Source organism: Triturus cristatus, chromosome 5_1 (assembly GCF_964204655.1).
Source record: "Triturus cristatus chromosome 5_1, aTriCri1.1, whole genome shotgun sequence".
NCBI classification, from domain to species: domain Eukaryota; kingdom Metazoa; phylum Chordata; class Amphibia; order Caudata; family Salamandridae; genus Triturus; species Triturus cristatus.
In genome coordinates this window covers 550,662,115-550,689,194 of record NC_140587.1, presented here as the reverse complement: position 1 = coordinate 550,689,194, position 27,080 = coordinate 550,662,115, and the positions used below count along the sequence as shown (strand labels likewise).

The window sequence follows — 27,080 nt, the reverse complement described above, 5'->3', positions numbered from 1 at the left end:
TGGTATTCTGCATAATGAATCATTCTTTTTACCATCCTAACATTGCCAGCCTGTTTGTTTATTGTTAATGTGACGGCTGTGTTATAACTTGAAAGCAACAATACACTATATACAATACAGTTGCAAGGCTACTGCGCTGCTATAATGAATTTTGTATTTGTTTAATGCAAATAACTTTTTTTCTACTTTTATTGTCTTTGAAATGCTTGTTGAGGTTGTATGTCTGTTGTATTGCAAATGAGGTAAGATATGTTCTGCTAAGAAACTGTATAGAAGGAACCGTACCCTGTGTCCATATGGTAAATCTGTGTGTCAGAATGTCTGCCTTCTTAAAATCATAGTCAAAGTACCACTAAATCAGGAAGCACATATTTCTCGATTAACTAGACAGTGGCACTGTTGAATCAATTTTGATATTGGTTTTCTCACTTACTGTGTTTCAGCTCTTCTTCAAGGATTACATAAATTAGAATTCCAACAGCTGAAAGCCGTCCGCCTGTGCCAGTTTTTGTCACGCGTTGCTGAAGGGCGAAATCTTGGTATTCTCCGTTTTTCTATGTATTTTTAGCTTCCTTGATTAGTGTATTTAAAAATTGCTGTGTTTGCCTGGGGGAACTCAGCAGAAACGTGGTGCAGCATTAGGTCTCGATTTCTTTAATGTCTGGTTTTAAATTTGTGTTTATTTTCCTTCTCATAACCACCATGGTACAGCACTGGAATCTATTCCTGAGTTACATTAAAAGTTGCTGATACCAGTAAAGCAAACGTGAGTTAGACTGTTTAGCTGCTTCTCGTCCATGCACCTTGGATGTTGTTGAAGCAAGGAGAAGTAGACTTATTTCATGCTTTTCTTTATAGGTATCTTTGGTCCTTGCAGTGCCAGAGCTTAAATAGAGGGGACACCTTGCATGAAAGCAAAGGCCTAACCATAGGCTTCTGAACATTTGTCACAAATACAAACTAAACCGGGGGTCTCAAAGAAACAGGACCAGACACTCAAGTGAAAAAATAGGAGTACTATAGAATCCCTTAACGCAATTGGAAAGAGAAAAGAGAAATGTAAATGGAGGGACCCTTAGTAAGAGATAAGATTCCCATCAATTACTTTGGTTATCAGTATCATCATCTGGGTGTCCTACCAACCATCCGATATACCTCTTGATCATAGAGGCTATCTCCTTGGAATAAATCTCAAGTGGGTCGAGAAAGGAGAACCAGAGAAAAGAGAAATTCCTAGGTTCTATGAAAAGTGATCAAAGATGGGTTCCCAAGTAACCATGAGAAAAGCGCCGTGTAAAAAAAGTGAGTGCAAAGTTAAAAAAGAATTGATAAGAGAGAAACAGTCTTTATTATAGTTATCTCTTATAATTCTCAATAAAACAGTGCAAAAAGCAGTGTTCACAAATAGCTGCTTTCTATTAAGGTCGACATGTATCAGCCATTTGGGTAGAATCACCCGAGGCTTTCTTCAGGACCTGTCCCCGACTCAGGCATAACCTGGAGGCAACGATGGACAGAGTGGGGCCTCATAGTCCTGAGTGGGTACCAGGCGAGGTGAGATCCATTCCCCGATCAAGACTGGTGCCATCTGCATCCCTTGAAGCGGATGATCTGTATAAAGGTTGTATTCGTTCCAACCAAGATAGTTTACAATTTGGTAAAATAATTTTATTTTAAAGTGGACACAAGTTTGGTCACATTTTTCTTTTTCTTTTGATGCAGTAGCAAACTATTTTATTAGAGACAGGTCCTGAAGAAAGCCTCGGGTGATTCTCTTATCAATTCTTTTTAGGTCTCGCCTGAGCTAGCGCATGCGCTAGCTCAAGCGAGACCTTTAGTAAGGGCTCCAGAAAATGCTTCTACTGTGGCCTACAGCTTGCGCGCGTGTGCGCAGGCGCACGCTTCCGTCATGGCTCCTTAAGTGCATCGCGCGTGGGCACCCTTCCAGCCTGTGATCACGATCACTTTCACTTTCACTTTCACTGCCACGTCACGCACGTGCGCACACAACTCCCGGGCTTGTTCATTCTGCCTTTGAAGACTTTAGTCAGCTCTGTGGCTGTGTTGAAGTAAGCATTTTCTTTTTTTCTTTATTTCTCTTTTATGTGTTTGCACTTCTGTTTCCCTGTCCTGCAGAGCTGGTGGGGTTTGTTTTCAATGCAGCGCAGAACTGTTGGCCTCTCCATTTATGTCCTACAACTGCAGTGGGTGTTACTGTTCGCTCCAAGGCACCAAGGATAATTTGACTTAATAGACCTATCTTGTCCCACACTCTTGACATCCAATCTCATGCTCTGTCCCTCTGTTCTCTCAAGGACTCCCTGCAATAGCTCCTCTGAAAGCTCTCACTTCAGTGCAGCTGTCCTTTCTGCCCATAGTTACAGAGCCTTCTTCCTTGTATGGGAGGAGCGCTCATGTAAGGCTCCATCTTTTATGATGAATCTATGCTGCCCAGTGCATTTGCAGCTGTTTCGTATGTCATGTCTTGATTTTCAGTTTTCGTTTTTTTAAAACTGCCAAACCAATTTCTTCAATTCTAACACATTTGTTGTGTGCTGTCACTTTCCACCATCTTGAAGGATTCAAATGAAGTTGCTGTTGACATGCAAGGAGTCCGCTTATATTGCTTACTTTTTCAGCGCTGAAAATGCATTTGACAGTTCTCAAATTAGAACTTTAGAATGTTTTTAACATGGTTGCCCGTTTTTTAAATTTGTTTTATGCAAGACTGTGACAGCTATTACGTTCTATTAGAACGGAACAAAGCAGACCGGCTGAGAAAGACTTATCTTTTTGTTTGCAAGCATTTCAAAATATATTTCAAGTAATGCATTTTTGTATTTTTATCATAATATGAAAAGCACAAAGGAAACCGGTAATAGAAAGATTAATTCTTTTGTGTCCGCAGCTGGAAATTTTATGGAAATAAATATATTGCAGTAATGCGTTCTTGTCAGAGGCATAACAAAGGGGATTTCTATTCAGACAGTGGACATGTTTGTTTTGCATACCTCCTTCCTCAACCTCTCTACCACTGTACCTCTCTCTTTACCCCTCTCTCCCTCTCTCTACCCCTCTCTCTCTACCCCTCTCTACCTCTACACACCTCTCTCTTTACCCCTCTCTTTACCCCTCTCTCTACACACCTCTCTCTCTACACACCTCTCTCTCTCTACACACCTCTCTCTACACACCTCTCTCTCTCTACAAACCTCTCTCTCTTTACACATGTCTCTCTCTCTACACACATCTCTCTCTCTCTCTACACACCTCTCTCTCTCTCTCTCTCTCTACACACCTCTCTCTCTCTACCTCTAAGTGGCAGCCGGAGCCTGATAGCACTGCTTGTCCACTAAAAAAAAAAAAAGCTTTGGCATAGCCAATAGGTCTCTCCTTTGGGGCCTTATAAATGTTTAACCATGCAACAGTTAATGTTGTTGCCCCAAGGATATTGTGCTGCATAACTAAATACTTCTAAGATCCCAAAAGCAAGACCTATTGGCTATGCCAATGCGTGTTTAACTTTGTACTCACTTTTTTTGCCCTGCACTGCACTTTTCTCATGGTTTCTCTTTCCATTTGCGTTAAGGGATTCTATAGTACTCCTATTTTTTCACTTGGGTGTCTAGTCCTGTTTCTTTGAGACCCCCGGTTTAGTTTATTTTTGTGATTAAGTATTTGGCGAAGGTTACCGTGGCTGGTCGTTAAATATCCCTTAGTCCCTTTAATCTCTGTGTTTTTCAGCTTTGGAAGGTGGATGGATTCACTTTTCTCTAGCATTCACCCAAAATATTTGCAGGATAAAACGCTTAATTAAGCTCCATTTCAGAGGTTGAAATGAAATGAAAGTCTCGCCCTATTTCTTCAGCATAACTAGTCATTGATGACTTTGTATAATTCTGTATTTTGGGCGTCATTTATCATCAACTTTTAGTTGGTGGTAAATAACGAATCCACACACCGACGAGACACTACCCCTACATATCATTTCAGGATTCGGTATTTACCGAATCGGTAATTTTACCGATTCGGTAAATTACCGAATCCTGAAATATGCCCTCTACATAGCAAAAGCCTAAATACCGGTCGGTAACGGGATATTTACAGAAAATCGGCCGTTACCGACCGGTATTTGGCTTCCTACATATGGCCCTAAGTCCTATAATATTTAAGTATGATTATTTACTAAAAAGAATTTCATGTACCTTATTTTTATCTAGACCTAAACTTTGCACAATATTAATAAAACAAATAAAATTCATGTGTAAAATTCTCTGCAGCTTCCTTAACTGGTTTTCTTGTTTTAATATAATGGCCAAGATGGCTGAAAATTTTGCAACCGTTGCCAATGATAATGCTACTTTTGCTTTTCAAGAAGTCTTGCACATTAAGGGTTAGGGGAATTGCAAAAGAAAATATGTTGCAGTATTTGCTGTTTATTATGGTAATAGACAATACAATTGTCGGTGTTAACAGAGCCAACATCCGATCCTCAAAGTTGATCCCATTGTTAGATTCTGGTATGCATTTGTCAGCTCTGGGTGCTTTGTTTGTGTAGACATTGCGCTGGTTCCTCATGACAGAACCTTTGTAAGGAAGTGGGTGTGGTCGTTCCCTGGAGTCAAGCACCAGAAGCTATGTTTTGGCCTGTGTTTCACCTCTAGACTATACCCCACCTAGGAGCTGTGTTCAATGCTCCGGGTGGATCATTAGGCGGGCATTGCAATCTAGGTCAGCAGTCTAGCCGCGATGGCTCCCACGTTCACCACTCCTCATAAGGGGCAGGTCCAGGGGCCAGGACCCCTGGTCCTCCAACAAGAGGTAAGCTCTCCTATACCATTGATTAGTTGTACCACCTTAGAGAATCCGTACTCCTCAAATGCGTTCATACTATGGTGCCAACCAATAGCGGTAACAAATGTCCTCATTGCTCCTTCGAATTAGGCTTATCTATCTCGCCTATTGTTGCTAAGACCCCTTCCTCCCATACGGCTTTTAAAATGTCCCTTTTGAGCTGCCGCTCGCTACCTAAACACACCACTGAACTTCGATTACTGCTGGAAGAACAAGACCTTGATGCCCTGTTCCTCACGGAAACATGGTTTTCCATCACTTCAGATCCAGTGGTAGTTCAAGCTCTGCCCCCTGGATATTTGATTCAGAGACGAGACCGTGAGCTTGGCTATCATCTATAAAGGGGGCTTGGCTATCATCTATAAAGATAAATTTAACTGTCGCATCTCAGCTAGCTTGATCCCTGATTGTGAAAGCGGTTTCTTTGCGCTTGGTTTTTCCTCTACGGGTATCTTTTCTCGTGTCCTTATTTATCGGCCGCCAGGAACCATTGGCACTTCAGTAAAGATCTTCCGGAAATTCTAGCCAATTCGGTTAGCTCTCTCTCTAATTTTTCCGTGTTAGGTGATCTCAACATCCACTTTGACTTGGCATCCTCTTCGGATGCGGAGACTGTAATTGATAATCTGGGTGCTCTGGCACTGAAGCTGAAAGTGTCCGGTCCCACCCACCAAAAAGGCCACCTTCTTGATCCGCTTTTCTCCAACATTGACAGCCTTGTTGTGGAAAAGCACATTCCCCTGCCATGGTCAGACCACTACATGGTCCCTTTTGTTTGGACCCAACAGGAGGGCGGTCAGCCATGAGAAAGGGTAAAAATGTGGAGTCGGTATTGGTCTAAATTGTCTATTGATTCCTGGGAATCAACTCTTGATAATACCAGACCTGTCTTAGGAAATGACCTTGAAATCGCTAACTACGTTAATCAATGGCTGGAATCATCGTTAGATACTCTGATCCCAAAAAAATGGATGTCCAGTAAAAAAGACAGGCACTGTTTAGCCTGATACTCTCCCAAGCTCAGAGAGTTAAAACAACTATGTAAGCGCCTGGAGAGAAGCTGGAGAAAGGAGTTCTCTATTATTGAGAAATCTAAATATAGAGAAGCCATTAAAGCCTATAAGGCAGAAATTAGAAATGCCCAATCGGGGTACTATGAAAATAAGATTATTTCAGCTTTTAACTCGTCCCCCCCCCTCCCCCCCGCAATATGTTTTAAATTGCGAAATCCCTTCTTATGCCTCCTGCGGCCCCTTTGTCATCTGACAACACCTTAAGACGCTGCAATAACTTGGTACATTTCTTTTATAAGAAAATTGAAGATATCTACTCTACTTTACCCCCCTCTATCAGTTTCTGTAAATACTCTTCCTGCAGATTACCTACCTCGATTATTAGATCCTTTCATTGAGACAATCCCTCCCATGGATATGAAATCTTTAAAAATGTACCTCGACCGTCTGATATCCAGCTCCCCGTGTGATGTTGTACCCCTACTCTAAATCAGGTTTTCGATTCTGTTGCTCCAGTTATTCTGGACCTCATCAACATCTCATTTTCCACTGGGCTCGTTCCCTCTTCTTGTAAAGGGGCCATGGTCAAAGCTCTCTTAAAGAAACCCACTCTAGACCCTGAAGTTTTTGCCAACTATCGGTCGATTTCGCTCCTGCCAGGAATTTCTAAAATAGATGAAAAGTACGTCAACTCCGTTCTCTCCGATTTTTTGGGAGGAGAATGAACACCTCCACTCTTCCCAAACTGGTTTTAGACCTTAACAAGGCACGGAGACAGCCTTACTAGCGGTGGTCAAAGAAGCCAGAACAAATGTTGGATGTCAGCGGGTCCGTGGCTATTGTATTGCTCGACCTTAGCGCGGCCTTCGACACGGTCAATCATCAACCTCTGATTGCAAGACTCAGAGAGATAGAAGTCACTAGAACCTTACTCAAATGGCTTGAGTCTTTCTTGGCACATAGGTCATTTCAGGTCTTTGAGGACAATTTAGTCTCTGAAAGGATGCCTTTGAGATGTGGGGTGCCTCAGGTCTCCTCCCTGAGCCCCACGCTCTTCAATGTTTATCTGCACACTGGCCGAGGTGGTCAAGCCTTTTGGTGTTTGGATCATCTCCTATGCTGATGACACTCAGCTGATTGTGTCTCTAGGTCATTTGCACAACACTAAGAGCAATTTGGCCAATTGTCTCGAAAGGGTCTCCGCATGGATGGAGGGCTCATTACTAAAGCTGACTGCAGCTAAAACCCTGTTGATGTTTTTGGGTAAGACCACCAACATTAATGCCAGCATACTCTGCCCAAAATGTATGGGTGTTATGCCCCACCCCCCCCCCCAAAGATCAAATAAAAAGTCTGGGGGTGTGGCTGGATCACAACCTGAATGTTAAGAAGCATATCATCTCTCTGCGCTGGCTGCTGGTCGCCGAAAGAATTCGGTTTAAGGCTCTGTGCATTGCCCATAAGTAGCTCTCGGCTAGGGCCCCACCGATTCTTCGATCAATCATTTCTCCCTACCTCCCAAAAAGATCACTGCGCTCTGAGAAGAAACATCTAACATCCGTCCCCTGAGTTAACCGTGTTCGGAGCGTTGGACGTCTGTTTTCCTTCATTGTGGCAAAATGCTGGATTCCGCTGCCAGACCATATTCAGCTTGAGGCCAATTATCTTTCCTTCCGTAAGCTCCTGAAGACTCTGCTGTTCCCCTGAATTCTCGGCTTCTTCTCGTGGATAACTCTGTCTCTAGCACTGGGAGGCCTTTGGTAGCCATGCGCTCTATGTGCAAATTCACTCATTCATTCAATTTGTCAGGTTGATGATGCAAAGTGCTTTTTAAAATTTATTTTATTAATTTTTTTATTTATTTTTATTACCTTCCAAAAAGTCGACAGTACAAAGCATTTCAAATACGGCCATACATGTTTCGAGTCTTTCGCGCACACATGGGTACAAACATAAAAATCACATGAGTGACAACGGGGAATATGGTGGTGCCCAGTTTTCCCAGCTTCTCCGAATCCCACAGGGGGCCTAGCCAGAGAAAGTTTCCCATCCCAACCCAGGCTCTTGCTCGTCATGTGCATACAGCTACTGAATGTTTGGTCGGTCTCGTGAGGTGATGCCTGTGGGGTCTGGAGTAGAGGGCTCTGTAGTATGTCCCCCCCGGAAGTAGCCATTTGTCCATCCTTTAGGCAGGGTCATCCCCAGGTTTATATACACAGTGATTTATGGCGGTTCTAGGCCCAATAATATCTCTTTGTCGGGTAGACCGATACCCCCATCGTACCAACCCAGGACTAACTTCTGTAGCGCAATCCGAGGCCTTCCCTTCCACAACAGGTTTCTTTGCAGGGCTTCTATCTCCCTAAAGTAGCTGGCAGGAACTAAGTCGAGGGAATTCTGCAAGGCGTATAGAAAGCGCGGCAGTGACATAATTTTGAATAATGCCGCCCTCCCCAGGAGTGAGTGCGGGAGTTGTTTCCAAACGGCAACATCACGTTTGAGCCGCACTAGTGGGGGGGGGGGGGAGTAGGTTACGTTGATATCGGAGCCTGGGGTCAGCCGCGATAAAGATGCCCAAATAGCAGAATCCCTATTTGCATTGGACAGTCGCGGGGCAGGGGGTGGCGGGGGTCCCCATGAAGGACGCATAGCAGAGACTTACTCCAGTTGATTCTGTACCCCGAGCACCTCCCAAAGACAGAAAAAATGTTGGGTACAACTCGTAGGGAGGACTTGGGGGAGGCTAAGAATAGGAGGATGTCATCTGCATGAAGTGAGATATAGTCCTCCCATCCCGCCGCCCATTTGAGCCTCCGAATGGAAGGACTCCAATGGATCCACACCGCCAGGGGCTCCAGGGACAGAGCAAAAAGGAGAGGTGAAAGAGGACACCGCTGACGGGTCCCCCGGCTCAGCCCAAAGATAGCTGACTTCTTGTTGTTGACTACTACTTGTGCCAGGGGCTCAGAATACAAGAGCCGCACCCAGCCAATAAAACCGGGCCCAAAGCCCAGCTTAGTGAGGACCGCCAAGAGATATGACCACTCCAGCGTATTGGACGCCAGCAAGGCATCCAGCGAGACCACCACTGCTGCCTCTTGAATGGTGTCAGTTCTGCCCATGACGCCATGGAGGCGCCGCAGATTTAGCGCCGTTTTACGGTGGGGCATGAATCCCGAATGATCAGGGTGTACGAGATTACAGACTACTTGTGCCAGGCGATTTGCCAGCACCTTAGCCAGGATTTTTGGTTCTGCATTGAGCAGTGAGATGGGCCTGCCCTATAGGAAGAGCAGTGATTCTTGTGCTTATCGTCCTTGTATATCGTCACCAGAGTTGCTACTCGCTGGTCGTAAGGCAGAAGTCCCTCCTCTCGTTGAACATACTGTGCAGGTGGGGAGCGACAGCGTCCGGTTTCAGTTTGTACAGCTCGATCGGCAATCTGTTAGGACCTGATGCCTTGCCGGTATGAAGACTACGGATCGCTTGCGCCAGTTCGTCGTCCGTGAGTGCACCGTCAATCACATCTCTTTCGTCTGCCGTGAGGACCGGCATACGGAGATCCCGGAGAAGCTGTTCTGATTCTGTAACAGAGAAGCTGGAAGTGGACCTATACAAGGAGCTGTAGTGGTCTGCAAACATATTTGCGATTGCTTGTGGATCAGTTACTGCACTTCCCCCTTCGTCCGTCAACTCCGGGACAGCATACTAGCCAGTTCCTTCCTATCCAGCCAGGCCAACAATTTTCTGGCCTTGTCCCCCACGGTCGTAAGGCCTGCCAGCCTTTTCCCTCCGCAGTGTCTTGGCCATGTCCGTGGCAATGTTTCTATACTCATCCCGTTTGAGCTGTAGGGTGTGGAGTGTCTCTGGTGTGGGACCTTCCACCTCCGTGTCCTCAAGATGACGGATCTCGCCCTCCACCTGGACCAGTTCTTTGACCATATCCTTTCGAAGCCCCGCAATTGCGGACAGAGCCTCTCCCCTAAGCATCACCTTGAATGCCTCCCACAGGACCTGTGCAGACCGGACTGTACCCTCATTGTCATGAAAGTAGTTGACGATAGTCTGGAGAAGTGTTTTCTTGACGGCGGGGCTACGGAGGTACCAGGGGATAATGGGCGCAATCCTCCCAACCTGTCCACCCCCAGTGCCAGATGAGCCCAGAGCAGAGAGTGGTCTGAGATGCCCCTTGCCATGTGTCTAATTTCCTGTGTCTCTGCCAGCAGGGCCGCAGGGGCCAACAGGTAGTCGATGCGCGAGAAACTACCATGGGCACTAGAGTAAAACGTGTACTGGGCCGTGTCAGGGTGCATTGTGCGCCACAAGTCCACCAGTCCCACGGCTTCAAGAAACTCATGGAGCCATCTCTGTGACTGTCCAATGTCCCGAGGGGGGTAGCGGTGGAGGTGCCCCAAGACCACTGATTTGAAGTCCCCACCCAGTACCAATCGACCCTCGGGAAGAGAGAGTAAGAGGATGCCTAGGACCTTAAACGTCAGGCTCTGCAGTCCCAGTGGGACGTATACCGTCACTAGGTTAATGGTTGATCCCTCCCATTGGCCAGACAATGCCACATACCTCCTCCTGTCGTCGACCCACATGCTCTGTAAAGAGAACGGGAAGGATTTCTTAATCAGGATACCAACGCCACGGGACCCGGTGGTAAATCCAGAGTGGGCCTCCAGTCTGTAACCCCACCTATCCAACGCCCCACAGGAGTTGCCGACCAGATGTGTCTCCTGGAGGAGAGCCATCTCCAGGGAGTGACGTTCGAAATGTTGTAAGACTATGCTGCGCTTATGTTTGTCCCCCAGGCCATTGAGGTTCCAGCTTAACAATCTAAGCTGCCTGTCTCGGCCGTTCCCCATAGTGAGTGATACATTGCACCCTCTGTTGCGCCAACTCAAAGAATAGTGCAGTGGACATGGAAAAACAAAAAATGAAAAAAGAGAACAAAACTACGTTCCCAAAACCCACCCAACATCCCCCCCTCCCTGCTCCCCTGCACTCTGGGCCTTGAGGGGGGTGGCCACTCCCTCGTGAACTCCCCCCCCCCCCCCTTTAAACGGAATCATTAATGCTCCTAAAAACGAGACTGCAGGCAACAAATCCACTGTTCCCCAACAGATTACCCCACATTAAGTGACTGGCTCCCAATAACAAATCTACAAGATGGGAACGGTCCCACGCCGGCACATCCACCCTCCCCAAATTTCAAGTTTGCATCAGACAGTTCAAGTCAAGTTTGGGGGGTATGGGGCCACACCCTCATGGACTCCCACCCAATCAAGGGAAGTATTGAGGCTCAGAAGTTCCAACCTACAGGTAACAACTCTGCTGATCATTAACACAAACCCCAACATTGGATTGACTAGCACCCAATCTGAGAACAAACCAATATGGCCCAACCACCCCTTCTCAAGTCTTAAGATATGCATCTTACAGTTCAACAGTGGTCAGAGTCCCATGTAGCTCACGGGCGTTCATCTGCGACCGTCCTACTACTCAGCATGTCTCCAGCCCTCAAGCCAGTCCGCGGCGTCTTCAGGGCGATCGAAGAAGCAAGCCCTGCCATCTGCCTCCACCTGGAGGCGCGCTGCGAACAGCATCTCATATTTCACCCCCCTTTCCTGGAGCTTCTTTTTAACTGCCAAGAATGATCGTCTCTGTTTCTGAACAGCCAGGGTAAAATCCGGAAAGCGAAGTGGAGGAGCACCTCTGGCGAACTGGAGGATGATATCCCGATCTCCGTAGTTTAGTAATGTGGCCAGGATCGGCCGGGGCGGCGCTCCAGGTTTCGGTCTCCCACCGGGAACTCTGTGCGCCCTTTCAACCACAAAGAATCTGGACAGTCCCTTAGGCTAGAGGTGAGTAAGGATGAGGTCCTCCACAAAGAGGTCCGTCGACTGTCCTTCCGCTTTCTTGGGGACCCCAATAATGCACACGTTGTTGCAATGGGTGCGCTCTTCATAGTCGTCAAGCTTCTCCGCATGTTTCCGAAAGGTCTGGAGGTCCTCAACCTCACGCTGTAGCTGGGACATGTCGTCGACGAGACTAGAGGTAGTAAGCGCCAGTTGTTTCCCCTTTTCCCTGGGCTTCGTAAGGTCTGCCCTAATAAGAGTCCCCTCCGTTGCGATAGCGTCCATCCTCTGCTCAAGGGACACCCGTACACCAGAGATGGCATCCAAGACGTCCTGGAACGTCAGTTCAGTTGCAGCCCCCTCCGAGTTCTTTGGTGTGGTGCCCGTGCGTTGTGGGTATCCGGAGGCGTTGCCTTCTTAAAGGCATACTTGTCGAGTTTATTGGCCTGCACCAATTTCTGGACCCTGGTCCCCCGACATTGTCACTGCGACGTGCCAGTCCCCGGTGTATCCAGCACGACTATGGGTCCCGGTGCGCCCCTCGTGCAGATATCACACGAGCACCTGGGGACACAAACAACTGCGATCACTAAGTAAGGGGCCACACAGCAGTAGTCCAGACCAAGGGGTCCCCACCCCAGCCGGAGCCGGACACCGGAGGCGATCCAGGCAGGTTGCGGGCAGCTCCGGGGCACCGACACGAGATGCACACCCAGGAATGGGCTTGAAGCACACAGGGTTGAAGTTCCCAACTCTGATAACACCCCCAGGTGCATTAACCAAACCCGGGCTAGGTGGACAGCTGGCAGGGGTCCCGACCAAATCTCAGCTAATGACCAACCCCAAGGGAGCAGGCTCAGTAGACGGTCGCAAGGCGTATCCCTTGGCCACAGACACTCCCCGGGCTTACCATGGCCGAAACGATGCCGGAAGGCCTCTCCCCTCCCTCACAGGGAGGCACACTCCAGGAGGGAGGCGCACGGGTTGCTTCCCCGGTGGGTGAGAATGGAAAGCGGATCAGCGCCGCTCCAGTGGGCCCGCCCAACAGTCAATTGGATGCAGCCACACCGGGCCCGGGTCCCAAAATCACAGGCACAATACTGCCAGGAGCACTCACCCAGTGTCCTAGCAGCGGGCGGGGGGGGGGGGGCCGTGGGACCCTCCGCCGTCCAGGTCCTCTGTCAGGCTGCTAGTTATGCCCCCTGCTGGTCACGGTCCACGCCAGGCGGGCCGCAGGCCACGGCCTCACGTTGACAACAGCCCGCCGGCGTATCTCTCCACGCCCAGCACTCTGTACCACAATCTCCGAACGGGTGGGAGGCCCACCAGGCCTCAGACCTCCTCTGTGTGCTCCTCGATCCCCGCTGCGCCCAAGCCATCGTCGCTGACCCAGGGGCATAACACAGGCCCCCGCGTTGCGGGGGGGCCCCCGCGCTCCAGGGGCCCCCTCACTTCATCATGAATAAAATGGTGCGCAGTGCGCACGCATGCCCGGACTCTTGTTAAATTGAATGGTGACGGCACGGTGACGGCACACACGCCTGGGCCCCGGACGGGCCTCTGAGCCTCTTAATTAATTAAATGGTGCGTGGGCCCGGCCGGGCCTCTGAGGCTCTTTCTATTAAATGGTGGGTCAGGGTGGGTGCGTGCGGCCACGTGGATGGGGCAGGGCTGGTGACTAATGCCCTGATTGTCTTGAAGTTGTCTTGCGCATTGAGCATGCGCAATTTCAAAGTGCGTAGGAGCGTGGCATCCCAGGACCCATTCTAGCTCCTATGCTACAGACTGAGAAGGACTGTCCAACCTGCCATTATTTAAATTCATTTATTACGACCTACCATTATTCAAATTAATGTATTACTAGCCCCCCCTGCCTGCCTAACCTTGCCCTGCCTTCTGCTGCCTGCCCAGCCGCTCGCACCTACCTCCGAAGCTGCAGGCGAGGCCCGCCCAGCCCTCTCCTCCGGTCAGGTGAGTCTGCGTCGGAGCCTAGTAGACAGGAGTGGTCCGTGGATGGTGGTGAGGACTGTCGGTGGGTATCACAGTGGGTGCCGGGGTGGTAATCGGATATTTTGGAATCAGGGAGGGCATCATGGTGGGGCCCTGCCGGCAATAAAAGTAAAACATCCACCTCTCTGTCATGCAACGGATTTTCATCACCTCTGACTTTGTGACGGTTACCCCCTTCACCTCTCAGTTATGCAAGTGCTTTTTTTATCACCTTTGACTTTGTGACGTTCCGTCTTTGTGGAAAGAGAAGGAGGCCATTTAGCTTACGCCCCGGGCCCATCAGCAACTATCCCCGCAGAAACAATAGAAAGCTCGCCTTAACTTGTAGAAAAAACTAATCTTCCTGAAGGGGAAAGTTACAAGCAATAGGACAACTTATCAGGGTGTGTAGGCGTTTATTGTCGAATAGTGTAGTTTGTTGAAAGTTTATTCTAAGAAACATTAAGTCAGTTCAGAGTTCATTAATGAAGCACTGTTCATGACTTACAATAAAGTGGGGCTTCGGCTCCGTGGGAGCACTGCGCTGAATGTGGACTTTTTAAATCTGCAATATCTGTTTGACTGAAATGCATATACATTGTGGGCAACTGCAGCATTTAGAGTGAAGACAGACAGAGATTGAATAAATTGGGGCTCTGGAAGGAGCGCAGCAGGCCAGGCCTAGCAAGCAATTGTAGAAGAGTCCAAGTGAAAAGGAGGGGAAAGAGGCCAATTAAGTTCTAGATGTAAGAGAAGAGTGGAGACATGTGCGCACACAATTGCAAACTCCAAGTTTAAAGTGTGGAGAGATTATTGGAATGAGGCACATGTCAAAGGCGGCAGATAGATGAAGCGGCGCCTGATACAGTACACACTTGCACATATTTGAAGGCTTAAAATCCATAAAATTATCGTTTAAAATTCCACAGGTTTATTTCCGCAACTGCACTTTTCTGTCTTGGTCTTTTCCCGCCCATGTCTCGATTTGTCATCGGCACGTGGGTCGTGAATTCACTACCCTTTTTAATAAAAAAAAAAAAAATACGGAGTTTACTTTAAATTTTTACTCACTCCAACATGTATCATAACAGCTAGTTCTAAAGTCTTCCACTAAAAATCATCCCACTCCAGCTGTCTCATTCTAAGTACAGCAACAAAGCTGAAGGTGAGCAGAATCGGTGTTTGTGGCGCTTGATTCTGTTTTCTGAGGTTAGGCGATATTGTGCTTGTGTTCCTGCAAAAATTCTCCTCAGGTAACACTCTGGGGAATTTGTTTGAGAAAAGCAAAGCATACAGTGGCATACTGTGTGCTTCTATCAGCCAGGAATGCAGAAACGGCATATTATTTCCCATTCTTACAAAGAAAACGGAGGCAGTCGATAAAACCACTCTGGATATTACTGCGCGGTAATGCTGTATCCCCCGGCAGATCTACCGGTCCTAGTAGGTAAGGCTAGGTACGTCATAGCCTCAGTGGCGCATACAAGTCTCTTCGCCACTCTGCTCTCACCTCTTTTACTGATTTGTCTTCCGACTTGAGAAAAAGAAACCTTGTTCCATGAAAGCAGAATTTTCTTATCTCAATGTTTGCTTATGGTGCAGGTGGTTGGTGATTCCTGCGCGGCCCAATGACAGCAGGCAACCTGAATTCAGTCATACTTGGGAAGAAACTTGCATTAGTGCACCCAGAAGAGTTTAGTATAGATTTGCAATGTTTATATAGTGCTAACTACCCTTATGTCGGGTGCTAAAGCACTTGTCTAGAAGAGTAGCATGATACACCATGTGGGGTGTGTGGCTGGAAGTATGTTGTCTTTGCTTTGATCCTATGTAGGAAGTGTTTCAGTGTCGTGCATGAGGTACTGTTATCGTGTATGGAACGCAGCCCTTAACGGTGTGATGGATGAAGAATTGTGAGACAGAGGCGCACAGTTTATGGTTTTCAGTAATCTGGTAGCTCTATAGGTCCCTTTATTGTATATTTTGATGATCATCGTCTGCTTAGCTGGTTACTTTACTTGATTGTCCATTCTGAGGTATGTTGTTTAAACTTTGTGGTACTGAGCAGGCATAGGTATAGAGATTCCCACCCAGATGTGCAGATGAATGTTGATGAGTGGGTCTCACGCTGGGTATACTACGATGAAAGTTGCCTTAGGAGAGCAGAACCACTCCCCTGCCATCATTGTCACTATTCCCTGCTCATCACTCCAACCGCGCCTTCAGCCAGCCTGCCAGGGCTACCTTGCCATCCTGGACCATTCGGGACTTGTTTGCCTAGAGCAGAAATTAGTGAGTGATCAACAAGAAGCACAGTAAAGGCAATATCTAAACAAATATTGGCAAATCCAATAGGTATTGCCTATGAGAACCTTAATCAATGGTTCTAGCCATGATGTACATAATACCTGAAGCTATATAGCATGTCTTTTTAAAAAGAGAAAAAAGCAACACCCAGCCCAGCCATGTTTTTTTGTAGGCACACACCTAGAAAATGTTGCTTTCGCTTTTTTTAGTTTGCCGGACCGAGTTGGATCTGTAAACCAAAAAAAAGTAGCATGGGTAGGGTAAGCTACACAGGGGAAAGGGAATTAATTGGGTGCAGGGAGGAACAAGGACAGAGCAACACTGAGGGGGAGCAACAGGAAGGGGTGTGCAAAGCAACTTCGTTGCGTGAAGCAACACAGAGGGCGTAGAGAAGGAGCACCAATGGCAGGGGAAGCAAATGGAGCGAAAGAGGAACATGTGGGAGCACATGGATGAGAGAGACCACAACAGGGTGGTAAGGCGAGCAGCACAAGGGCATCACAGAGGAGAATGTGGGGGGAGCGTACGGGTAAGGTTTGGGGGCAGGGCTTAGAGCATGGCCAAGATGATGGCATTGAGTGGGATTGAGATTTTCTAGGTGTGCATCCACAGCGCCTGGTGATCTTTGAAAGTGGTAGGGTGTAATACCTGTTAGGAGTCAGTGGCTGAGTCAGGCGCATGTTGGTGGTGAGTAAGTAATCGTAGGGTCACACAAGGAGTCAGTGTTTGAGTCGAGAGTTGGATACTCAGGATGGTGAATGATCTTCAACAGGTAAACACAGTCTCAGTGTCAGAGCCAATAGCTGGACACAGGATAGTGAGCTGTCTTTCCTCAGGTCACCCAGAGTAAGTGACTCAGTTAGGAGTTAAATCACAGCAGTGAATGTGCACTGCTCAGGTCACCCCCAGAGGCAGTGGCTGAGTCAGGCACACACAAGGAGTAGGAGAGCTATGGTCAGGAGGTGGACACATGAGGTTTTGCAGCCTTTGTTAGATCACTCAGTCAGTGGTAGATTTTACCCTCCCCTGGCTCGATGCTCCTTCTGATGTGTCCAGTGTATGAAGCCTGCTTGGATGCTGATGGGCCCCTGAGCAGTTGTTTTTCTTGATCTGCCCAGGGAGTGCACTGCCCGATGGTTTGGAATGACTGTTCTGCTCTCAAACCCCTGCAATTTTGTTACCTACGTTCATCCCCTCTCCCTTCCCTCCACTGCCCCCTTGATATGGTGGTATGGAGTGGAGGAGGCCCTGGAATATTTAACCTGCTCCTTAACACTATGGATGGCTATTAATGGCAAGATCCCGCAGATGAACGCCTTATGCTAACAGCAGACCTTGGTGAGTGTATGCACTCTGACATGCTGTGCTTCTGTATTCTGAGGCTGGTACTGAGTGCTGCGATGTTCTCAACCTTTCTCAGAATATTACCAGGGGTGGAAAGCAGGCACAATACACTTGAATACTTGTACACCAACACTGGCACTCTCACATGCGCACAGACAGACGCACACTCCCACATTCTCACAGCATTCAGCACAGAGGCACAAAAGCTCTCGGCCAGCTAACATTCCTTTGTAGTATATCCTGTGCGCCCAGGAGCAAAGAAGATGGCACACCCTACATCACTTGTATAGGTTGATTAACACCATGGGGTTTGATTGGTCCCTGGGCTGTTAACCACAGTGTGATGCAAGGCCCATCCTTTCACCATATGAAATGAGCCATTGGTAGATAATTCAGCCGGGGCCTAGCTCACTGACACTCAGGCTGTGACAGCCTCATCATCAGAATTGCATCGCAATGTCACTTGAACCTGGCCCGGCCCTTGTTTAAACATCATTGGTACGGGTACTCTCTTTGGCCAAGGAGAAGTTCCTGTACAATAAGGGAGGAAATTGAAAAGGGCCAGTACTCAGTACTGGTGAGTACCAGCGCATTTAAAGCACTGACCATAGCTTGTTACCTTGAATGTAGGGTGTGCAGGACCACAAGGAACACTGCACTCTCCTGTCCTCCTTTTGCCTACATCATCCAAAACCTTTCCCTTATAAACTGTCAAATATATTATTATATTCACAGGCAGACACATTTTCATCTGAGAGTTTGACCTGGTGTAATATGAAATCAGCAGTCCATGATTGGTGCATGAAAAACCCTCTCCCAAATCCTGTTCATGAATGTTTTGTAACAATATGCTTCTTACACTGGTCCATGAAGGTCTCTTCTCTGTATGCTGCTCACCACATTTATGCAAGTGTCTGTCTCTATATACTTGACTCACAGACCTCGTATAGGGTTAGTTAAACGTTCACAACTTGTTAGAGAATTTTACAGTGCAGTCCCAACTCATGTATCTGCTCCTGTTCACAGCCAAATGCAACTACTTTGAATTGGTAGTGCCGACCAACCACCATAAATCGCAGGTACTTTAGATGCCATTCGTGTATGGCCAGGAGAAAATAAGCATCCTGTAGATCTGGTGATGTAAATATTCCAGACGAACGATTGACAGAAGAATGTCCAGGCAAGAGCTCACCCCGAAGCCTTGCTTCTTTAGAACTTGTTTAGTGCCCTCAGATCCAAGAGGAGACACCACTACACATATTTTTCGCTGTCATTCGGAATGTCTGGGGCTGCGCTGTAGAGTCAGCACTACACCTGACCCTCTAAGTGCCTGTTAAAAAAATAATATAGAGGTGGCACCTTCATGTCCACTTGGACCAGCCATCCCAAGAAATCACAAGAAGTCATCTTCACAACTGCTATAGAGGTGACAACCTCCACCCATTCTGATCCACAGACTTTGCAAACTACATGAATAGAACTACTTTTACATTTCACTTGTAGTCAGTCCGCTGTTTATAGTCCAAGTATTAAGTAAATAGTGAGTAAAATGTCTGTACACCCCAAAGCTATTGATGGTATTTGTTTTAAAGTGGTTATGGCACAATATTTGTTTTTCTGCGATATTTGTTAATGGTTGCAAAAATGAGATTGCTGACCCTGTCTCACTTTCGGGTTTCAGATGTTGTGACCCACAGGATTTCAGAACAACTTGATTGTCCAAGAAAATGTTTCAGTAAAGGTTGGAACAATTATACCTTTTATCTAGGCATGATTTACTAGCTGTTCTCAATCACTTCCAAACGATCTTATATATTGGAGAGTTGGCGCAGTAGTTTGAGTGGCCCAGTCCTTGAAGTTTTGGTAATAGAATGTGGCTGAAGAGGCAGAAAGTTAGAGGCCATTCTGTAAATGATGGCATGATAGGTCTAAATACCCAAACAGACATCATCAAACAAAAGTACATTCTGAAATGCCTATTGTTGGTTATTTTTAGACATGCGGGACTGGATAAAGAGAACTGTTTTTTTCTGTACACGCGATGACCCTTTAAGAGCCTGATCACTGTAACCGAACTAGGTAACGACGATGTTCTGCACTGGATCAAGGACAATTTGAGTGTTAGATCTTCAGATTCCAGAAGGAGATGGGCCACCAAAAAGTCTTGTAATTGCTTGTGACACTACGGATTTTTTGAGAGGTCCACAGGGGTGGCAGTTTCCTAACACCAGTGGGCGTAGGTATTCTCTTAGGTGGATTATGAGTGCCAGCTGCTTGAACAGTATGTGTAGATTAAATGTACTAGTGCTCCCCATGCATTGCTCCCACAGCAGTTTTGCGGGCACTTTGCAGTGAACGGTTCTGAGGATGCTTGAACAGGAACCTCTGAGGGTGGGGAAGACAGGAATGCACTGGCAGTACTTATAGATGAACGGTTCAAAGAGAGGAAGCCAGACTGCATTTCAACTGCTATCTCTTGCTGTGAATTTGATAGTTGTATCTTGAGATTAATAACTGCTTTCCCACATTTTGATCATGTTGAGGTCATACAACTCCACAACTGTAGACATTTGCGAGGCAAAATTAGGGGGAACAGACAAAATTGAGCTACATCAGAGGAAGGCTGGACTCTGACAAGCAGGGGCAGAACAGGAGACAGGCAGGGGTGAGAGGCAAGAGCAAGAAGCTTAGAGCAAGGAGCTTAACAGTCAGAGGCAGAACAGGACATTGGGGGAGACATGGGACACAGGCAGGGTTTGGCAGCAAGAGTGGAAGTACTAGACACCATTGAGGGGCAAAGAAGAGAGTAACATTGTACAATGGGTGCTTCTGATGATTCTCCAGCAAACAGCGCCGAGGCAGTGGATTGAAACTTTCTAGTTAATTTGCTGTCATTTTGTAAAAGTGGCAGAGTGACAGCTAGTCCGGTTGGGCCACTCTGATGCAGTTGAACAGTGGCGTAACACAGGCCCCCGCAACCCCTGCGGTGCGTGGGGGGCCTGAGCTCTAGGGGGCCCCCTCAGCACAGTACTCTGGCCGGGAGCTGCTGATTAAATACGGAGCAGGGGCCCCCTCCCAGTGCCTTGCAGGGGGGCCCCCTCAAGTTTCGTTACGCCACTGCGCTGACCAGGGCACGGCAGGAAGCCTGCTGGCACGTTATAAATGCGTGTGGAGCCGGATTTCTGTAGCGGATGGATGGGTAGAGTTCACGGACCGCCGGAGCTCTACAGACTTGCGGCCATGTCGCTTCATGTCTAGGCCATGCCCCCATAGTGCTTTTCTTTATCTCCTCAGGCCACAGTTGATTTCTTTAAAAGTGCAGTCTCCAAAGCCCCCGGAGCCTGAATGCAAAAGAGCAGGGCAGACTTCCTTGTTCCAGGTTGAGATTGCAGATAGAGAGACTCAAATGGGCAGGTCGTGGTGTTCTAACAGCTGCACATGGGTGTCGCTCTGCACACCAATATCATCTCTTTCCTGGGCCAAAGGCATTGTGGGTTTACTGCTTCTCTAGGTGCTCTTGCAAGAGGCATGCAGTTTTCCTTTAGGTACCTATTTCTTGGCTTAATACGGCAATCTTTTGGGTTCCATATGGATCCGATTGGAAAGGGCATGCGGTCCCAGTGAAAAATATAACTAACCCTAGCCAGGGTTGTCTTTCTTCTGAACGTGGTGCTTTGATGGTGTCATACTCAAATGGGCCTAGATACCAAGGGCAGAAGGGTTGTTTTGGGAAAACAGAACTAATTAGGCCAGCCAGCTGCCTTTGGATGTCCTCCACGTCCCCAACCTCCTTAATCACGTGCAGTACCAACCGGAACGTCATTGTTTTCATTGTCAATAGTGGCAACATGGCTTCCTTAAACCTTATGGTGTCTTCCTCAGCATCCTTGGGCACAGTCCTGGTAGTCCTCTATATGGAATTCTTGGTGTCAAATCAGGTTATTAAGAAAACAAAAAAGGTTTGTTTTCCTCCTAATCTCACAGTTCAAGATGATTATTGTAAAGTTCACTTGGATGATTTTTCAAATCTTTGGGACCATATAATAAAGTCCTTACCCTCCAATAGTGATTTTCTTTATATGAGGAATTTGTAGAAGGGGTCGGGAATCTAAAAGGTATAGTAGGCCGGATGTCAAGTAGCAGATTAATATATTTCTTGATGAACTAGACTTCACTCCTCAAAATGGATTGTGTCAAAGACTGGGAGCCAATACAGTCGATATGGTGGAGGGACGTCTGTGGCAAAGTTTGCAGCAGAAATGACTAATATTTCAGCCTGATTATGAATTCACTGCAGACGTTTGAGTTACAATTTTGTAAATCCTAAATAGACCGATTTGAAATAGTCTAAAATAGCTCCAATTGGACGGGATGCCTTTGTTCCCTTTTCTATAGCAGGGGTTGGGAGGGGAGAGGAGGTGCAGGCTTTGCTTAATCTACTGCTTGTTGGGATCTGTGAGGTTGGGTGCTCTGAGGGGTGGCAGGTGGAGAGGTACTATTTTGTTTTTTGTTTACATGTTATATTTACTTGTATGGGTCCAGAGTAAAGTCGCACACTTGTACAACAGGATGCATTTTGAAAAATTCTTGGACGTATAAACTATAAACATCGATTCCATTTGTTAGCTGTACTCTCGAAGTGTCTGCAGTGCTATTGTGAGACCTTATATGCATGGAAAATAATAAACATTGTTTTGGTTAAATTAGCTCTACTCAACACAGACAGCAGTGCATCTTTCTTCCAATAATCGTATGTGGGAGATCTGAGTAAGACTACAGGCTGAAGCACCCGCAGAGGCATGTCTAGTTTGACTCCCAGACCTTTCACAATAGAGGACGTTGCTGGGTGTCGGGTGCAGGCCAAAGTCGATCTGTACAGTGAGGCACTGCCTCCTGCTACCAGAATTTCGTTTTTTTTGCAACCAATTCATTTTTAATTTAGAGGAGGCAGTCTGGCGGCATAGTTAGGAACATTCAGTCTAAAATGAAGCAGTATGTCCTCTACATATGTCTAAGATTTGCGGACCTCCTGACTGAGTCAGTGCAGTGAGCGGCTGTACAAAGATGGCTAAGAAATCTGGGGCTTGGGCAGTCCATGAGGAACCCATGCTTATTAATGAAAATCTTTGATTTTTAGATAGCAAGTGAGATTCTCTGGATGTGATTATGCAATAATGGTCACAATATGCGTTCATATTTTGGCCTCTGCCCAGATCCGTCAGCCTTTCAAGCACAACGATGTCGACCTCTGCTGATGGGTCTTACAAGATCTATTTGTTGCCACTGACGAATTCTTCTGCTTGACGTGGGATATCTATGACAGCAGTCATTCAGGGCAGAAACCGAGCTGAGCTTCATCCAGGGTTTTATACCCGTTAGGTCCTCAGTTTGGAAGACCCTTCTGTCTTTAAAAATGTTACTACGACTGACAGAAACGTTACTAGTCTAGTTGCAGTGCATTCAGCATCTGAAGAAGGCGTCTTTAGAAGAGGTCTGACTAGGCCTTCCTTCGGCTCCATAGGAACCAGGCGGCGACGTAGACATAGAATGACTTCCAATGCCAAAGTGTCAGTTAAAATACGACTTGAAGTAACATTCTCACCTTTAATGGGGTTATTTTGTCTAAAGCAGATCAAATCAAAGAGCAGTAAACCAAATATATATTACTTCGGTTGTTGAAAACCGAAGCCTCTCCAACAGCCATAGAGAGAGCCTGTGGGTACTAACTTCCAACTGCAAACCTTTGACAGACAGTTTTGAATCTCTAGTCGACATAAATACCTGACAAAGTATGGAATGGTATGACCATTTTGGATCAAACTGGGCGTGGCTTACTAGTAAATCCAATTGTAGGGGTTGTGCCAAATTCACAAAGTTTGCTTCTACTTTAGTACTCAAAATATTTGGGAAAGTATACATACTTGTATGTAATATAAAGCCACCATTTAGCTGTCTACTTTAGCGCAAAAAGCATCCGCAAAAAAATTCTTAATCCAAGGATTCGTTTTTTTGCAAAAAAAAGCATGAAAAACGTGATTACTGTGAACAACAGCCGCTTATGTTCTTATTGTTGGTGGTGTTTCTGAACTCTATTTTTTGTGCAAATGGAATCATTTTTACACAACTGGCATAGTGGCATAAATTCATGCAGCAGGTGTAACACGAAATCCCCCAAATTAGGGAGATTACGTTCTTGTAATATAAACTCCCAGGATTACCCAATAAGAGACCAGCCTGGTGTGAGGGTTCTCATAGTAGTTGCTCTATGGCACAACCATTCACGTAGTCTAGGTGTTTGTGAAAAGAGCCCTTCCTCCCATTGTCTAAGTGGAAATTACAATTTCCAAGAATGATGAGGGGTAATTATTAGTTAAATCTAGGTCATTATTCAGTGAGGCTTCACAGTTTGGTGAACAAAACGCCAAAAATAAGGAGCAGGAAAGACCTCCATTGCCAAAAGCTCGAAATGAGATGTGCATCTTCTAAGAGTGTACATGAGTGGTGTTGAACGTGATATTGGTTTTCACTATAATGGCTACCCCGCCTTTAATCTTTTCGCCTTGGCAGTCATTTCCCCGAGGTATGTGACTGATCTTTCAGCCTTGTTTCTTTAACACAGAACAAGTTTAAGTCCCTCTTACATGTCAAATCCCTAATTTCAAGAGCGGGTAATCGTTGCTAGTTTAAAAGTGGCATATGGGTGTTTGTTACTAATGCGCCACTCAAGTGGATGGGTACCAGGGCCGGACTGGGAACAGAAACCAACCCTGGCAAACTGCTCAGCCGCCCCCCCCCCTGTGGTGAGGGGGAGTGCAGCCAAGCAGTTTGCGAGGGCCGGTTTCGGCCGATTTTGTTACCGGGGGCCGATTTTGCCGAACCCCGTAACAAAAACGGCCCCCCAGGGGCCCAAAACCGGCTCCCACCCTAGCGGCTTACCGGGGAAATGCCCGGTGCCTGGTATGGCCAGTCCGGCCCTGATGGGTACTCACATTGGGAAACTTAAGGCAGCTTGCCTTCGAGGCAGGGAGCTTCAGGATGACTGAGTTTAACTCGTTCAGTACTTCAGGATAGTAGGTGCGTCACTGACTCAGGCCATGGCCACCTGCCACTCGGAAATGCGATGGGTACCATCCCCGTGGGCATGGACGGACTTGCCTTTGGTGGCCTGCATCACGGACACAGCATCTTGCGTTCTGAATACCTGCAGAGGTAGACTGGTAGACTCCGTGGGGTCGTGGCTTGCACAGAGGAGTGACCTCACTTGTCTACAACACAGAGGAAAGGTGCAAATGGTACGGAGCATTGTAAAGTGGGAATGCAAAATGAATGCTGTAGAGTCAAATGAGAAAATTAAAATAAATAAACAGAGCTATGCCCCCTCAAACTAAAATAAAGGCGAAAGCCACAATGAAACCGTTGAACATGCATATCGTGCAGCAGGAAGCTATGCTATAGATTTCGGAAAAGATGACAATATTCTGAGTAAGCAAGGGGTAATTGGTATAGAGCCCTCAAGGTTTTCCCAAAGAAACTAACTGCTGACAAAAAAAAATATTGAAAATGAGTAGGAAAAAGCATCAATTTGTGACGACGTTTTAATTTGCAACTTCTTGTCACAATAGGCGACTTAAAAACTCCATATACCATTATGTCTGCTAGGCCATTCTGGTTGGCAGGATATATAGGGTTTGTAGGTTTTTCAAGAACCTGAGGTACCCAGGCACATCTACTGAACTTCACCTTGCAATGGTTTTTCATTGTGTATTTAGTGTAGAGCAATTCATATGGTAAAATATGGAAAGTGAAAAATGGGCATCAAGGAAACCTATGTATTTTTGTAATCGGCACCAAATATGGTGTTTAGGAACAGTGGTTATTTGTACATCTCTGAATTTGTGGGTCCCCATACTAGCATGTGATTCAGAGGGATTTTTTCAAACATTTTTCTTTCTTACACACCAGATTACATTTGGATGGCTCAAATGCAGAGAAATATAATGGATAATAACAAATGTTCTACTACTCTGTATTTTCACGTCTCCCAATAAAAATGGTACCTCACTTGTGGTAACAAACTCCAATCTACCCCTGGGGTGGCAGAAAGACTTTTGCACTTGAGGAGAGCACTAAAGGATGCTTGCCAGTAGAAAGTAAGAACGTTTGTGGCATTTTTTTCACTTAGAAGGGCATGACATTGGTAGTAGCTCTGAGACAATGACCATTTTCTCTGTTGCTTGAACATCCCCTGAAGGCCGTCAATATGTGGGGTTCTAGCTGAAAAAATCAACACCTTTCCCATGGTAGGCAGTTCAATACTTGGGAGTTGCGTAGACATCCGAAACACACAAGTACCTGGAGAAAAGAATACTTTCTGTCCACTAGAATGGTTTGTTTCTTGAATCCAGTCTGTGACTCACAACAGAACAGATCCTTCTCTTTTGCACTTTGACATCCTGTATTTCCATAGTGTTTGATGTTTGACTAAGGATTCCTTAACAAGATCGGAAAGCTGAATAAGACCCAAAGGTAAGCCACTGGGACCACACGCTTGTGTTGACCTCTGCACCTGTTGGAATTCTTCTCTTGCACTCTGAGTGCCCTTCCAAAAACAAAGTACTTTATAATCAGTAGTGACCGATGCGCCTATGACATGAATCGCAGCGCACTGGAACCATTTGTCAGTTCAAGGCATCTATCAACATGTTGTAGCAGGAGTGGTACATCCAGCCCTCCATTTCTTTTCCCCTTCAGTAGCATGCAATAGTCCTCATGCAGCATCATATGTTGTCTTAAGAAGGATGGAACAAGATCTCCAAGCCTCTTTAAGGCGGCTCGAATGGACTCATTGACTCCTGACCTGGGAAAGGCAGTTTACCCCAATTCCCTTAGCAACTGTTGAAAAGGTGAGAGCAAATGCCCTAGGTATGTCACTCTCACAAGATCACAGAATGTCTTTCTACAACAAAGGTCTGTAGTGCACTTTCAGTCTGTTCAGTACTTCCACAAATATACATAGTTGCAGTGCGGAAAATTAAATCAAAGATACACTTGGTGACATTTGACACATGCATGGCCCTTTAACACATAGATGAGTAATTCAAAGTGTACGTTGTTTTGCCAGGACACAGAGTAGTCAATTAATTTTGAATATAGGATGGCAAGATAAAATACAAGCATTATACACATAACCATTAAGTATAAAGGGTACATCTGAATAGATGTCCTGTGACACAAAAGAGGTGTCCGTTTGTTGCTCATTAGTGCCACATTACAGACCAACCTGTTGGAAAGGTTCCTATTTGCCTTTGAACACAGCTAAAAAATAACGTAATTATTTAACAAAACACTGATACAGACACTGAAAAGCAATAGTAGTGGGAATGTCTGGGCAGCGCTCTACTGCCAGTACATTTCCTGGCAGTAAAGGTCATGTACAATATAGAGCCATGTTTAGATGAAATACGACCGGCTCTTGCCAGGAAACTGTACGTGCAATTCCGGCATGGCTCTCCCCTTGCGCTCATTCACTAATAAATGGTCCAGTAGCACTACTTTGGGGTGTCCAGCCTGCAGTAGGGGAGAGGAGACTGAACTCCTTGTATTCTTCTTTTGTCTGAGACACCACAAAATCAGACACAGATGGTTGATCCAATTATGAAGGAACCCAGGTACACAACACTGCAATGAAGCATTCAGGCTCCTAAAATACAGT

The 27,080-nt window shown here is 46.5% G+C and overlaps 1 protein-coding gene across 1 annotated transcript in view; it reads left to right on the top strand.

Annotated features, from left to right (window-relative positions):
- Positions 1–27,080, top strand: part of TERF1 (telomeric repeat binding factor 1) — a 237,169-nt gene that overhangs the window by 77,496 nt on the left and 132,593 nt on the right. The window contains exon 2 of the mRNA XM_085605429.1: positions 444–539. Within this exon, the coding sequence (XP_085461555.1) occupies positions 444–539 (96 nt within the window). The remainder of the gene's footprint in view (positions 1–443; positions 540–27,080) is intronic.